The sequence below is a fragment of the Arachis duranensis genome, chromosome 9 (genome assembly GCF_000817695.3).
Source record: "Arachis duranensis cultivar V14167 chromosome 9, aradu.V14167.gnm2.J7QH, whole genome shotgun sequence".
In the NCBI taxonomy this organism is placed as follows: domain Eukaryota; kingdom Viridiplantae; phylum Streptophyta; class Magnoliopsida; order Fabales; family Fabaceae; genus Arachis; species Arachis duranensis.
The window spans coordinates 111,193,745-111,209,044 of record NC_029780.3 but is presented as its reverse complement, the minus strand read 5'-3'; the positions used below and the strand labels follow the sequence as shown (position 1 = coordinate 111,209,044).

At 32.6% G+C, this 15,300-nt stretch overlaps 3 protein-coding genes across 3 annotated transcripts; 1 reads left to right on the top strand and 2 right to left on the bottom strand.

Annotated features, from left to right (window-relative positions):
- Window positions 1–3,637: 3,637 nt before the first annotated feature.
- On the top strand, window positions 3,638–6,196 carry LOC107467153 (tubulin alpha chain). The gene is made up of 4 exons (XM_016086190.3): window positions 3,638–3,873; window positions 4,470–4,704; window positions 4,819–5,189; window positions 5,284–6,196. Exons 1-4 carry the CDS (start codon window positions 3,781–3,783, stop codon window positions 5,935–5,937), a joined length of 1,353 nt encoding a protein of 450 aa, XP_015941676.1. The 5' UTR covers window positions 3,638–3,780; the 3' UTR covers window positions 5,938–6,196.
- Window positions 6,197–7,465: 1,269 nt separating this feature from the next.
- Window positions 7,466–8,167, bottom strand: LOC107467128 (agamous-like MADS-box protein AGL62). The gene has a single exon (XM_016086165.3). The coding sequence runs from the start codon at window positions 8,165–8,167 to the stop codon at window positions 7,466–7,468; it is 702 nt and encodes a 233-aa protein (XP_015941651.1).
- Window positions 8,168–11,736: 3,569 nt separating this feature from the next.
- Window positions 11,737–12,516, bottom strand: LOC107467127 (agamous-like MADS-box protein AGL62). Its single transcript, XM_016086164.3, has one exon. The coding sequence runs from the start codon at window positions 12,514–12,516 to the stop codon at window positions 11,737–11,739; it is 780 nt and encodes a 259-aa protein (XP_015941650.1).
- Between the last annotated feature and the right edge of the window lie 2,784 nt (window positions 12,517–15,300).

Genomic DNA, 15,300 nt, shown 5'->3' with positions numbered 1-15,300 from the left:
TTAATAAGTGATTCTGCTAACCTATTTTGTGTGTGAACATAAGCTACTGGATGTTCAACACTTATTCCATTAGCCATACAATAAGCATCAAAAGTTTGGGAAGTAAATTCACCAACATTATCAAGACGAATTGCTTTGAATAGATTTTTTGAAAATTGTGCTTTCAATCGAATAATTTGAGCCATTAATCTCGCAAACGCCAGGTTGCGAGAAGATAATAAGCACACATGTGACCATCTCGAATATGCGTCTATTAGGACCATAAAATATCTAAAAGATCCACATGGTGAATGAATAGGTCCACATATATCACCTTGAATCCTTACTAGGAATTCAGGGGACTCAAATCCAATCTTTACTGGTAATGGCCTTAAAATTAACTTCCCTTGAGAACATGCAGCACAACAAAATTCACTAGATTTAACAATCTTCTGGTTCTTTAGTGAATGTCCATGGAAAATTTCAATAATTTTCCATATCATGATTGTTCCTGGATGACCTAATCTATCATGCCAAGTTATGAATTTATTTGGACTAGTAAACTTCTGGTTTACAGTGGCATGTGATTCAATTACACTAATCTTTGTATAATACAACCCAGATGAAAGTGAGGACAACTTTTCTAATATAACCTTTTTATTTAAATCATGAGTTGTGATACATAAATACTCATGACTTCCCTCGTTCATAGTTTTAATATGATATCCATTTTGGCGAATATCTTTAAAACTCAACAAGTTTTTTCGAGACTTGGTAGACAACAGTGCATTATTTATTATGAATTTTGTTCTTCCGGGAAACAAAATTATAGCTCTTCCGGAGCCTTCAATCACATTGTCTGAGCTAATTATAGTATTAACACATTTTTCTTTTGGCACAAAATGTGTAAAATATATATCACTTTTGAGAATGGTGTGCGAACTTGCACTATCTGCAAGACAAATATCTTCACTATATGTCATTGTCATTATCTTCAAACACAAATAATAATAAAATGAGTAGTAATACATGCACAGTCAAATTGAATTCTTGATTAGAATTATTTTTCTAAGAAACACTGTACATAATGTCATATACTAAAATTTTATTTTAAAACTTGACACATTTAATTATTTCAAAATTCATGAACATTAATATTTCATTATTTATATACATCATATTTGAAACTCAAATACATAGAAAATAAAACTTAACAATAAGTTTCATACATGATTTATTTACATGAATACTTAACAATCTCACATATTAAACTATTCCATTATTGATCAAATTACCAATATTTCCTTCAGGATCCTCAAAGAAATCAGATACATCATAATGAGTGGGGAAACTTTCAGCATCATTTGAAACGAAATTCGACTCTTTTTCCTTGTCGTCTTTTTTGAAAGATGTCTGGTAAAGATCGACTAGGTACCTTGGTGTACGACAGGTACACGACCAATGACCATTTCCACCACAACGGAAATACTTATCATCTGTTGATTTAATTTGCCCATTATTCCTTTCTTTATCCCACTTCTGGTGAGATCCTTTCTTTTGAACATAATTTCTTTTCCTTCCATAATTTTTTTTGTTACCAAAATTTTGCCATTTACCTCTTCTGGGGTAATGATTTGCCACATTTACTTCAGAAAATGGGGCGGCGCCAGCTGGGCGCGCTTCATGATTTCTTAAAAGTAATTCATTGTTGCGTTCAGCAACAAGAAGGCAAGAAATTAACTCAGAATATTTTTTAAAGCCTTTTTCTCGATACTGCTGCTGCAGGAGCACATTCGAGGCATGGAAGGTCGAGAAAGTTTTCTCCAACATATCATTATCAGTTATCTTTTTCCCACATAATTTCATTCATGAGGTGATTCGAAACATTGCAGAATTATATTAATTTATGGATTTAAAATCTTGTAGACGTAAGTGCGTCCATTCATATCGGGCTTGAGTAAGTATCATCGTCTTTTGATTATTATACCTTTCTTCAAGGTCTTTGCACAGAACTGCAGGATCTTTTAATGTGAGATATTCATTTTTCAATCCTTCGTCAAGATGACGACGAAGGAAAATCATGGCCTTGGCTTGATCCTTCTGGGATACATTATTTTCAGCCTTAATGGTATCTCCAATATCCGTTGAATCAAGATAGATTTCAACGTCTAGTATCCATAATAAATAATTGTTTCCAGATATATCAAGAGTATTGAATTCAAGATGAGAGAGTTTCGACATAATAAAAATTTGTTACCTGAGTCTTCCTAAAAATTTGATCAGAGTCTCGTACTGATAACGTGTTGTGAAATAAATAAGGAAGATGTTCTAAATATAAAATAAAGATATGTAACTAGAAAACTCTAATATTAATATAGTTAGCTCGATAAATAATTTATATATTTATATGCACGTAAAGATAGATAGAGAGATATTATTAATAGTGTATAAAGAGAGAAGATAATTTTATTGCTATAAAGAGAGAGAGAAAGGAGAGTATTTGTAATTGTGTGTGTAAAATTCATTTGCCTCGATCATGTTTTTATAGGCAAACAAATTCTACTTTCCAAACTTTATTAATTGTACTTTGTTATGAGAATTTGCTCTTTTCAGCATAGAAAATCAGATCAGGCGGATTAGCGGGTTGGCGGGCTAGCCTGCTTGACTCTTTTTTTTTTAAAAAAAATAAAATTCATTAAAATTAACAAAAAAATAATAATTAAAAAATCAAATACAAATAAAAAATAGTTGAATTATAATATTAATTTTTTTACTTTTTTTTTAATTTTTAACTTCAATAAAATTGTTCAAAATAATATTTCTTAATAGAATCATCTTTATTTTAAAAAATAAATCATATAATTTGAGCATATATACGAACTTATAAAATAAAATAAATAAAGTTAATAACTAAAAGAATAATAAAAACAAAAAATAAAAAAAAATGTTTAAAAATTTTATAATTATTAATTTTATAATAGTAATCACTCTTTTATTTAATAAAAAAATTTTTCGACTTGACAGACCGGTCCGCCCCATCTTACCAAAATCCGCCAATTTGACGTGCAAATTTGGCAAGTTTTTTTAATTTGGCAAACTCTAAATTCTAACCCAATTCACATTTTTTAGTAGATTTAGTGGATCGATCCGACGAACTCGATCCGTTTTGCCACCCTAGTTGTAACCGTCTGAGATTTTACCAATATTAAAACACATAAATTTCGTAGATGAATTTGGCAAACAACTTTCATCTTTGGCCCCACCGGAATTAAATCAACCCCTTAGATAAACCCCATTTAAAATGTTTTGGCCCATACATGGTTTTGAATTTCAAAATTGACAATCCAGAAACGATAAACGGTAAAAAAACAAAAACGGCAGTGGCCAATTTAAGATACGCACGCCAGCCACTGAGCCACTTGGTAGTAGCTCAATTTAAACACCGGTAAAGTGGGGCGGCAAAAAATATAAAATTCAAAAACACAGAAAAAAAAGGAAAAGAGAAAGGCTGTTTAACCATGGTTACCAGGTTAGGTTACCGTGGAGCCAATTGGAAACAGACATCTCAACCCATGCCGTCCGTCCCGCATTCCCAACTAACCATAGTTGTCTCTCTTATCTCACTCTCCTATAAATAAAAAACCCAACTCTCAGAGAGGCGCACACATTCCATTTGTGTTATCCATCTCCGCTTCTCAGAAGAAGGCGTCTTCATAAACGCCTTCTCTCTTCTTTGTCTTTCAACTCTCGTTCTCTATACTTTCTCTTCATTTCGTTTCTTGTGTAGTTTGATCTGCGAAGATGAGAGAGTGCATCTCCGTTCACATTGGTCAGGCCGGTATCCAGGTCGGAAATGCTTGCTGGGAGCTCTACTGTCTCGAGCACGGCATCGGCGTATGTCTCTTCCTTCCTTCCTTCCTTCTCTGCAACATTACTTCTCTTTTTTTGTTTCATTTATCTATAGATCTGTTTTTCAATTTTCTATTAAGCATTTTCTCTTCATTTTCCTCCTTAAGTTTTGCTCTGACTTAATAGATCTAAGTGAATTTGAGCTCTATTGTTCTCGTTTAGGTGGAGTTTCTACGTTATCCGCGTTGTTGTTTCAAAGTTTGTTTGCATGTATTGCTAGATCTGCCTTAGTTTATTCTTGCATTGCTCGATTTGTGTGTAGATCTGTAACATTTCGACTATGATCTGTCTATGAAAGCTGATATTGGCTCGGAATTTACTCTCTAATGTTAGGATCTGTAGAAAATTTAAGAGAGATTGAATTAATCCTTGTGTATAGATCTTATCTGAGCTCGATGCACCTGATAATTTAGCTCATTTTATTCGAGGATTTGTATAGGGAATCATTTCTAGCTACTTCTAAACTTGTAATTTAGTAGTTTTAATTTAATAAAACATTAATTTCTCTCTCGAGGGGTCTTCTGTATAAGATTTCTTTTGTTCCCTGACTAATTAAACACTGGAATCGAATTGCTGTGCAGCCTGATGGGCAAATGCCAAGTGACCACACCGTTGGCGGTGGTGACGATGCTTTCAACACATTCTTCAGTGAGACTGGTGCTGGAAAGCATGTTCCACGTGCTGTTTTTGTAGATCTGGAGCCCACTGTCATTGATGAGGTGAGGACTGGAACTTACCGTCAGCTCTTCCACCCTGAGCAGCTCATCAGCGGAAAAGAAGATGCTGCCAACAACTTTGCCCGTGGTCATTATACCAGTAAGTATCGGTATTCAAATGCTATTAGCTTTTTCTTTTTCCTTTTTATCTTAATTTGGTTTGTGTGATTGTGATATGTCTGATATCGTATCCGTTGTGTTCTTTCTCTCTCAGTTGGTAAAGAGATCGTAGACCTGTGCTTGGATCGCATCAGGAAGCTTGCTGATAACTGTACTGGTCTTCAGGGCTTCTTGGTCTTCAACGCAGTTGGTGGTGGCACTGGATCCGGGCTTGGATCTCTTCTTCTTGAGCGCCTGTCAGTTGATTATGGCAAGAAATCAAAGCTTGGGTTCACAGTGTACCCTTCTCCTCAGGTGTCCACCTCTGTCGTTGAGCCATACAACAGTGTCCTCTCCACTCACTCCCTCTTGGAGCACACTGATGTTGCTGTTCTCTTGGACAATGAAGCCATTTATGACATCTGCAGACGCTCGCTTGATATTGAGCGTCCCACCTACACCAACCTCAACCGCCTCGTGTCGCAGGTATCAATTTTGCACCTCTGATTATTGTTGCTTTTTTAGTTGATTTTTTCTGATGTGAACTTGGATTAATGGTTCATTTTGTTTATAATTTCAGGTGATTTCTTCATTGACTGCTTCCTTGAGGTTTGATGGTGCCCTCAATGTGGATGTGACTGAATTCCAGACCAACCTGGTCCCATACCCCAGAATCCACTTTATGCTTTCCTCCTATGCACCAGTTATCTCTGCTGAGAAGGCCTATCATGAACAGCTTTCAGTGTCAGAAATCACCAACAGTGCATTTGAGCCGTCATCCATGATGGCCAAGTGTGATCCACGTCATGGAAAGTACATGGCCTGTTGTCTCATGTACCGTGGTGATGTTGTACCCAAAGATGTCAATGCTGCAGTTGCCACCATCAAGACCAAGCGCACCATTCAATTTGTGGATTGGTGCCCCACTGGTTTCAAGTGTGGTATTAACTACCAGCCACCTACTGTTGTTCCCGGTGGTGATCTTGCCAAGGTGCAGAGGGCAGTGTGCATGATTTCAAACTCTACTAGTGTGGCTGAGGTGTTTGGTCGCATTGACCACAAGTTTGACCTCATGTATGCCAAGCGTGCTTTTGTTCACTGGTATGTGGGTGAGGGTATGGAAGAAGGTGAATTTTCAGAAGCTCGTGAGGACCTTGCTGCCCTCGAGAAGGATTATGAAGAAGTTGGTGCTGAGTCTGCTGAGGGTGGAGATGATGATATCGAGGACTATTAGAAGACTTGATTCTCGGCCCTTGTTTGGCATTCGTGATGATCTTTTTATCGTTTCAACCTTTGTGAACTGTTTGCGTGTGTTGTTCATCTTAGTAGCATCGTTTTGTTGCTCATAAGATTTCCCTAGTTTAGTATCCGTTATTGACCTATGTGTGTCATTCCGAAATGTATGCCATTAAAATGTTTTGACCTATGTGTGTCATTCCGAAATGTATGCCATTAAAATGTTTTTCACCATCATATACTTATCGTTTATTGCAGACGTGTCTTTTTATCCTATTAATTAAACTGATATCAAAATTTAATTTCAAACTGAAATAAACTGTTACAGCAATTCCAATGAGAGAATTTTTTACTATCATTTTTGACTTTTTATAATAATTGAATTGATTTGAAATTAAAATTTATATTGAATGTAACCTTTAAAGTGTGTGAAGAGAAACTGTCCAAGCATTGAAGATTGCTCTAATAATGAGAAAGATTTTGACTTTTGCAAAATCGACATTAATTCTTAGGATTTTACTGTATATTTTTGTCACATTTAGTTGCTAACTATCTTCCAATAAACAAGGACAACTCACATGGTGCATGTGTGCTTTATTTTCACAGTATCTCTTTGATTGTACCGGAAAAAATATACTTTCAATGCATATATGAGAATTAAAAATTTAGACCTGATGTATTGGTCTATTGGACAATGATAATGCATTCAATAGTTACATTCCAATTTCACTATAGAGAGTAATCCACTTTTACTTAATGTTAGTAGTTGTGTACATACATTATTATTTTGATTTTGGTAATACTATAGAAAAATTAGACATGGTGAATTAATTTTTTTATTAATCAGTAATAACGTTATTTTTTTTATAATATACTTTCTATATATGCCAATTATTTCTATTGTTTTTTATATATATAGATAACATTATCAAAATAGAAATAATTCACTGTTTAAGAGTTAAAAATACAATGATAAACATTAAGAATTTATTTAAGTTCATGATGCTCTCTTTCTGGCTAAAGAATTTGGATTCTTTAAAAAAAGGAAGTTAAAGCATTATTAAAGGGAAGTTAAAGCATTATTAAAGCCTGAAACGTTAGTGTTAGTGTGTTACCATTGTCCTAGCTAGAAAGAACATATATATTCTCTACTATGTAACCATTTCAAGCACACATTTATTATTATTATTATTATTATTATTATTATTATTATTATTATTATTATTAGATCTACATATCCAACAAAGTAACATAACAGCAAGAAAAAGTGAAATTTATTCTTGGGGACAAAGTAGTCCATGACATCAAAGGACAAATTATTTAATAATTTCAACCACAATGAACATATATACATCTTTTATTTCAAATAAGAAAGCAATTTATAGGAATCTTAAACAAACAACCAGTGAGGTACCAGTTGATGATTCACTTCTTCGGATCCCAAACTAAACCAAACAAATAATAATAAAACAATGAAATGCAAGATCATGATCGTTCCTATATACTCATTTTTGGAAAGAGAATTTTCAAAGATAACCATGACGAAAACCCATGTAATAGGCATTGTTATTAGGAGGAGGCAGTGTAGGAGCAACATTGAAGGCAGCAGCATCAGATTTGTTGTTATCAAATGCATGATCATAACGATTAAGTAATCCATTATTACTATTAACCCCAATAATTCGTGAATCCATGTTGGTTTGGTCCATCATGATGATTTTGCTAACATGTTTTGCCAAGTTCTTCTTGAGCTCCTCAATTGAGGCCTTTAGTTGGATCAATTCATGAAAACCAAGATCATCAGTAGAGCTTTCCCACCAAAACTGCCTCTGCCTCACTTTCCTCACATGATCAAGCTCCTCCCCACGCTTCTTCTCCATCTCCAAATGGTTAAGCAGTTGTGTAAGTTGCATATTGAGATCCCGGACATTGGCGTTTCTATGCGCCTCAACCAGTTGTTGAGTACTCGATATAGACTCGTGAGGAGGGTTCAGGACGAGATAACGATCGATGATAGATTCTACCTCCGGATGGCCAAAGGAAAAGGCCTTATCCGCCGGAGAGAAAACCACGATCGTTATCTCGACCCCACAAAGGGTGCAAAGTTCACTTGCTTTCTTGAATAGCCCTGACCGCCTCTTAGAGAATGTAACTTGCAAGTGACTCTTTTTTGGAATTTTCTCAATAGGGATCTTTTGGCGACCTAAGCTGGATTTTTTCTTAGACATTCTTCAAAACCTATGAACACAACAAAGAGAGAAAGAACAAGAGAAAAGAGAAACCCAAATGATTCTACTTCTCTTTGTTTTTTTTGGGTTCCTTGAGTGGAAACTAACAATACAGATATATATACATATATAGTCCATCTTTGGTTCTTAGAAACAAAGTCAATTAATTTTCCATTTTATTGTTTTATGAATTTTTATTGTCACCCCAAAACGAGCAAGTTACATAATCTTTGATCTTAATACATGATTGAATGATGAAATAAACCTCCTCCTTGGAATTATTGGTAGCCATAGGAAAAATGGATTTTTACTTCTACAATATCTTAACCACATTCAATTCCTGGTTTAAAACTGCACCCTTAATGCTTATCAAAAACTACACTCAACGCGTTAATTTTCTTTATTGCTATTTAGCATAATCTTAGTTGGACTCTCGTAAATTATAATGGTTTGTCTTTAAGGTTACCGCCACATAAAAATGGATAGTAACTATCGAGTAAATTTTGTAGCCTCACGTAAACATTTTTATTATATTGGTTTTTCAACATATATCATCAACATAAAATTATTTCCTAAAAGACATTTTCTGATAAGATATTTTCATAGGAATTATTTTTCAATCAACACAATGTTTATACATGATTGGTCCTTTTAATGTTTGATTTATTTGCAAAAATGGAAATTCTCTCGATCCTTTAAAAGATTGTAATAGTAATTGGCTAACCAAATATGTTTTTCTTCTGTGGAGGCATATCTATTTTCATTAAAACAAACACAAACCTTAATGTATTAAAGTGTTTCATTCCATTTTCGCTTCTTATTATTTTTTTTTTCAACGGAGGGAATTTTTTATTAATGATTAATAACAAAATACGGTACATATACGATATATTTAATTTTGGAATAAATGAATTCATACATACATCATGATAAGCAATTCTTATCGAATTAATGGTTAAATTTATCTCTAAAAAATGACTCATTCTTTAAATTTATCTTTAAAAAATTTATCAATTAAATTAATTTTTAAAATTATAAATAAATAATTTTTGTTCTTTCATCACTTAATTAATAATTTATATCAATGATTGATGATATAAAAGGTTAACTGACAATATACATGACACTTAGCATGTCTAATTAGACGTTGAACAAATTTTTTATGAAAATCTATCAATTTAGTTCATTTTTTAATTATATAAAGCATAATCTTAATATAATCTAACAACACTAAATTGATAAATTTCTATAAATATATTTATCCAGCGTCTAATTGGACATACTATGTGTCATATATAATGTGAGTTAACATTACATATCATCAATCGTTGTCAAAAACTATTAATTGATGAGTGATTGAAGAATAAAAATAATTAATTTATAATTTTTGAAAGATCAATTTGATTGATAAAATCTTTTAAGAGTAAATTTAAAAAACTAATTATCTTAGACACTAATTTGACTATTAATCTAATTCTTATTGGTTTATATTTTGGATATTTTTAGTTTTATTGAATAATATATATATGGTTGATAAAAATTGATTAATTTAATTTAGGACTTGTGGTTGTCCTTTTTTTTGGTATGATTCATTAATCAAGTTTTTAGTGCTATATATTTCATTGGATTTAGTGGCAAATCCAAAAACCTTATGAAGGGTCAAAAATAAAAAACTGTATAAATTAAATATTGTGTTATATATTTAGTGATATTGGATTTTTATTATTTTTAATTAAAAATTTTCAAGTATCATATTAAAATCGAAAGTTTTACCAAAAAAAAAAATAAGAATTTCATATTTTAATATCATTCATAACTAAATTAATTTTAAAAAACTGATTTATATCAAAGTTTTTTCGCACAAAACTCTCATTTTTGTCCTTTATTATTATAAAGATATAGCATGAATAATATAGATCATAGTTTCACTAATACTTTTAATATATGCAGTTAGAAATTGTTATAAAAATTAAAGTATTTTTTATATGATAAATTGATAATAGATAGATGTTATAAAAGTTAAGAAAAAAATAGAAAGAACAACAAAAAAAATTTAGATTCATTGATGAATAAAATGAATATAAAGTGTAACAAGTGGAGTTTGAACCGTACCCATATATATTTGTAGTATAATAAATTAATAATATCAACCACTAGAATGTAATATACATTGTCAAATGCTAAGACATCATATAATATATAATCAAGTTTGAAAATACTGGAAGGCCATGACCCACAATAGTTTTTTTTTTTAACGGTATTTTTTAGTCTAGCTGTAAGATAAAAATTAATCCATCGCAAATTAGAATTCTATTTAAGAATTTATTGTCAACCAATGGATTGCTAATCAATGAATTGCTGCATACATAAAATGGAGTTTAAACTCCCGACACTCACTTAAACAAACTAGTAAATTAACCACTAAACCAATCCAACTTGACTCAGTCGCACCTCTTCCTACTCAGCAACTGATCCCCCCGGCGCTCTTTCCCCTGTTATCAAGTCGCACCCCTTCCTACTCCGCAATTGATCTCCCCCTTGTTGAAGCCCTGATAAGAAAGGTATTGAAACTGAATTGGTTATTGATAAAAGAGGAGTATTAGAGTTCAGCAACTTTTGAAATTTGTAGTCATTAAATAATTATTAATAATGATTTTAATAGTGTGAGATTTGTGTGAAATTTTATCCAATAACTCTATTTTTTACTGGTTATATGCTGGCGAGAATTTAATGAAATTACTGGCCTCTAAATTTTTACTTGATAAAATATGTTTGCCTCCTAAAAAATTACACCAACTCCGATCTTTAGCGGTTGAAAAAGAGCTTTCAATATATTGTGTGCGAATATTGTGTACAGTAATTAAAAAAAACTTTTTAAGTCTGTCAAATTGATGGGTTATAATACAATTTTATCTAATTTATCTTATTTCCCCAATTGAAGGGTTACTTTTTAATGGTAATTTGGTAATTTAAATTTATTTATGAGTTTTATCATTTGAAACTAAAAATTTTTAAATATTTCATCAATTCCACAAAACTCTTATTTTCTAATTCTCTCATCATATATTGAGGACTTTTGATGGACTTAAAACTTATTGCAAAATTAAAGGATATGGAAAACATTATTAATAAAAGATGACCTTTAATTTATTTTAACCACAACAAGAATAGTATACATATAGAGCAACAATATCGCAACTGAAAATTAAAATAGAAATGATAGCCACAATCAACAATACATGAAGATATATGGTTCAAGACCAATTAGCTAGCTAGCTTGCTAAGATGAGATGAATCCTAAACCCTAATAATAGGTCCTATATCCATGTAACAAACATGAAACTAATTAGACTTATTTTCTACATAAGCTAAAAAAAATTAACATAAACTAGAAGAAAGAAATGATATCTGTATCACTTTTTTGTATATATCTTTTTTGTATATCTTCTATTCATATTATAAAGGATAAGTTTTATACTAATCACTTTTAATACAAAAAAAGAAGGTATACAAAAAAAATATAAGTAAAAGTAGTACTTATAATATTTATTGTTATGAATAATAGAAATTCAAAACAATCCACCCATATTTCCAAACCCTCCCATACCAGTGTTGATGTTAAAACCATGTTGGTGCAACATGCTCCAATCAGCAAACATGGGATTATGCATCAAACGGTTCTCGCCGTTAAGCATCAGAGGTTGACGAATATGGGAAGCAAATAGTTGAGACACATGATGAGTTGTTGGTGGTGGGAAAGGAGGTTGGTGATGCACCACATCACTTGAAGATGGCAAACCAAGGAGTGGCTGAGGAGGGTTAGCAACAATGCCTTGAATATGGAGCTTTTCAGCATAGTACATGACACTCTTCTTGAGTTTTTCTAAAGCCGCCTTCAGTTGGTTGAGTTGGGTCTTGTCCATGTTTTCAATGGACAAAGCCCACCAGAACTGTGTCATGACAGTTTTCTGAAGGCGGCTTAGTTCATCGCTACGTTTTTTTTCGACATCCAGCTGGTTGCTAATTCGTGTGAGCTGTTCGTTCAGCTCACACACACTAGCACTTCGCTGGGCCTCGATGAACTGCATGGTGCCAGAGTTATGCATGGACGCATGCATGAGGTAACGATCTATGATTGTTTGAACGCTTGGGTGGCCAAAGGAGAAGACCTTCTGTCCTGGGGAAAACACGATGATTGCCACTTCAGCACCACAGAGAGTGCAAAGTTCACTAGCTTTGTTAAACAACCCACCACGGCGCTTGGAAAATGTGACTTGAAGGTTGCTCTCATTGCTCATCTTCTTCATCTCAATCTTTTGGCGACCACGGCTTTTCCTAGCAGTAGACATGGTCAAGAGAATGATCTAGCTTACTAGAGAAGAAAAAAAAAATGATATATGACTAATTAAGTGTATTTGGCAATGTATGTAATAAGATAATTATAAATGAGGGTGAGGGCTTTAATTTATAGGTGTTTTTGCATAGATATCCTTCCATTTGATAACACACAGTTGGCAAAAGGTAGGACGCCTTTAGAGTTAGCATTAAAATTACTTCTGAATTAAGAGATTCTGAAAATCTCAATTGTGTGGAGTATATAGTAGGGAGTTAATGTAAAGGGAAAAAGTAGGATTGTGTGCACTTCATATTCTAGCTTAGCCTATTCAACAGTTTTTGGATAAAATATTTAACAGGCAAATTCAGAAATTTGATATGAACAATTTTCGTCTTTTTACATTAATTTTACTATAAAATAGTTTTTGACTTACAATTAGTTAATATTTTATTTTGTTCTATTATTGTATTTACTTTATTGATTAGATTTTAACTATAATAGATATTCTTTTTGTTGTCTTCATATAATTTTTTTGAAATCTTAATCCATGTTTCAAATGCAATTTTTTATAAAAAAATTTAGGGAGCTAGCAACTTTATTAAATTCTGACCAACATATAATCAGTAAAAGAAAAGTGAGTAATTCCACACTATTAGATGAAATCTCACACCATTAAAAATATTATTGATGATTATTTGATGGTTACAAATCACAAAAGTTACTGCCCTCTAACAGTCTTCCTTTTTTTATTTTGATATTATAAAATAGCGTGAAACACGCACATATTGAATAGAAGAGTGTTTACCGAATGAAAAAATATAGGTAAATAATGAAAATACTAAATAATGTGAACAATAGATATATCGGATATTCAATTCATTAAGTATGCGAATGGTTATCTTAATATTAAAATTTAGATGAATAATTTAGAGTGTAGTGTATTTTTATTTTATTGGACAAATTTCAAAGTCTATTGTTCACATTATTCACAAAGTTCGAATTATACTTTTATAAATAAATAAAAATTTCTACTCCTACAATACGCTCTCAAAAATTATTTATGTCACAACTCACAAACATCCCCATAAATTTATTAAACACTAAATTATCTAATATTTAAGTGATTCACCAACGCTAAATCAATTTAAAAAAATTAGCCTGAAAGAACAATTAAGATTGGAAGAACATCACCTTGCAACTGTCGTGTTGCACCGCCGCCAATTTAGACTACTGTAAGTAATTTTAATGAGAATAAATACGGAAAATAAAAAATAATTTGAATTTTTTTTAAATAGTTGTTACAGATTTAAAGTTGGAGAGAAAAAATTCAATTTGTGAATTATCTAATTTGTGTTTATCAAAGATAAACACAAATTAAATAAAATACACATCATACTAAAATATTTAAAAAAAGTAACAACTAATAAGACATAATAATAATAGACCCTCAAATAAATAAACTAAAATTACATGACAAAACATAAATAAATTTTTATTTATACGTTATTGAGCACTCTAAAAATTGTATTTGCCTTGTTTGATTTTCTTTCAAATGATTTTACTATGCTAACTATTCATATCATTTTAATTTGGGTTAAGTATTTTTTTTCGTCTTTAAATTTTGAGTCAAAATTAAAATCGTCTTCAACATTTTTTTCTTATTAAAATTATCTTCAACATTACAAAACATTATAAAATCATTCTTTTATCTATGAATAATAATATTTTTTGAACCATTTTTATCTTAAACAAAAAAAAAAAAACTCACTTCACCACTAACCCCTGTATCACCATCACAATCGCTACACACCATCACAATCGCTACACACATAGGAGTGGCAATGGGTAGGGTAGGGTAGGGTTTGAACCCAACCCTAACCCTACCCGCGGGTTGAGTTTTTGACTAACACTCAACCCTACCCTACCCGCGGGTTGAGAAATATCCAACCCTAACCCTACCCGCGCTCAACCAGCGGGTATCCGACCCTACCCGCGGGTTGACAAAAAAAACATTATAATGACACAAATATCTCATAAATAACATAAGTATCCTTGGTTCAGTGGCTAAGGACCTTTTGCACATGCTTAAGGTCCTTGGTTCAACTCCCATACATAACATTTTTAAACATATATAACACATATTATAGGGGGTGCGGGTAGGGCGGTGACCTTCTCACTGCCCACCATGACCCTTCTCTCCTCCCCTACACCACTGTCTACGATCGCCAGTGTCAAAGGCCACATCCACGTTAGAAGTAACATCCCACTAATATCAGTAAATCAATCTTTTCATTTTTTATTCTCATTTATTTGTTTTTCTCAAAGCTATCAAGGAATGAGTAGCACATCACGTACTTGAGAAGGAAGATGGCGATCAAAGATGAACGAACAATTTCGAATCAAAGGAGGAAATGCGGGTCAAGGAGGATCTAATGGAAAAAAAATTAACTGCCTTCTACCATTGATGATGCTGTCGAAGTCACCATCTCTCGTGGATGATCGGTCTGGTTCTGCCGAGAGAGATCCAACCTAATCCATCGAAATCGGGCAAAAAAGGTTCTATCACACAACATCGTTGCCTTATGCAAAAGGGGTGAAAGTTGTAAAGACAAAAAAATGACGGAGATTCAAGTAGCAAAAAGAGTGGATAGCAGTGACTGACGGAGGAACTTCAAACAACATCACAGTGAAGTATTAACCATGGATCATCGTCAAAGACAAAAAGAGCGTGTCGTTCAGGTCAAGTGCATTTCGGACAGCTTCTTCGGGTTGGGCTTGTGTCAGCCTTAACCCACGA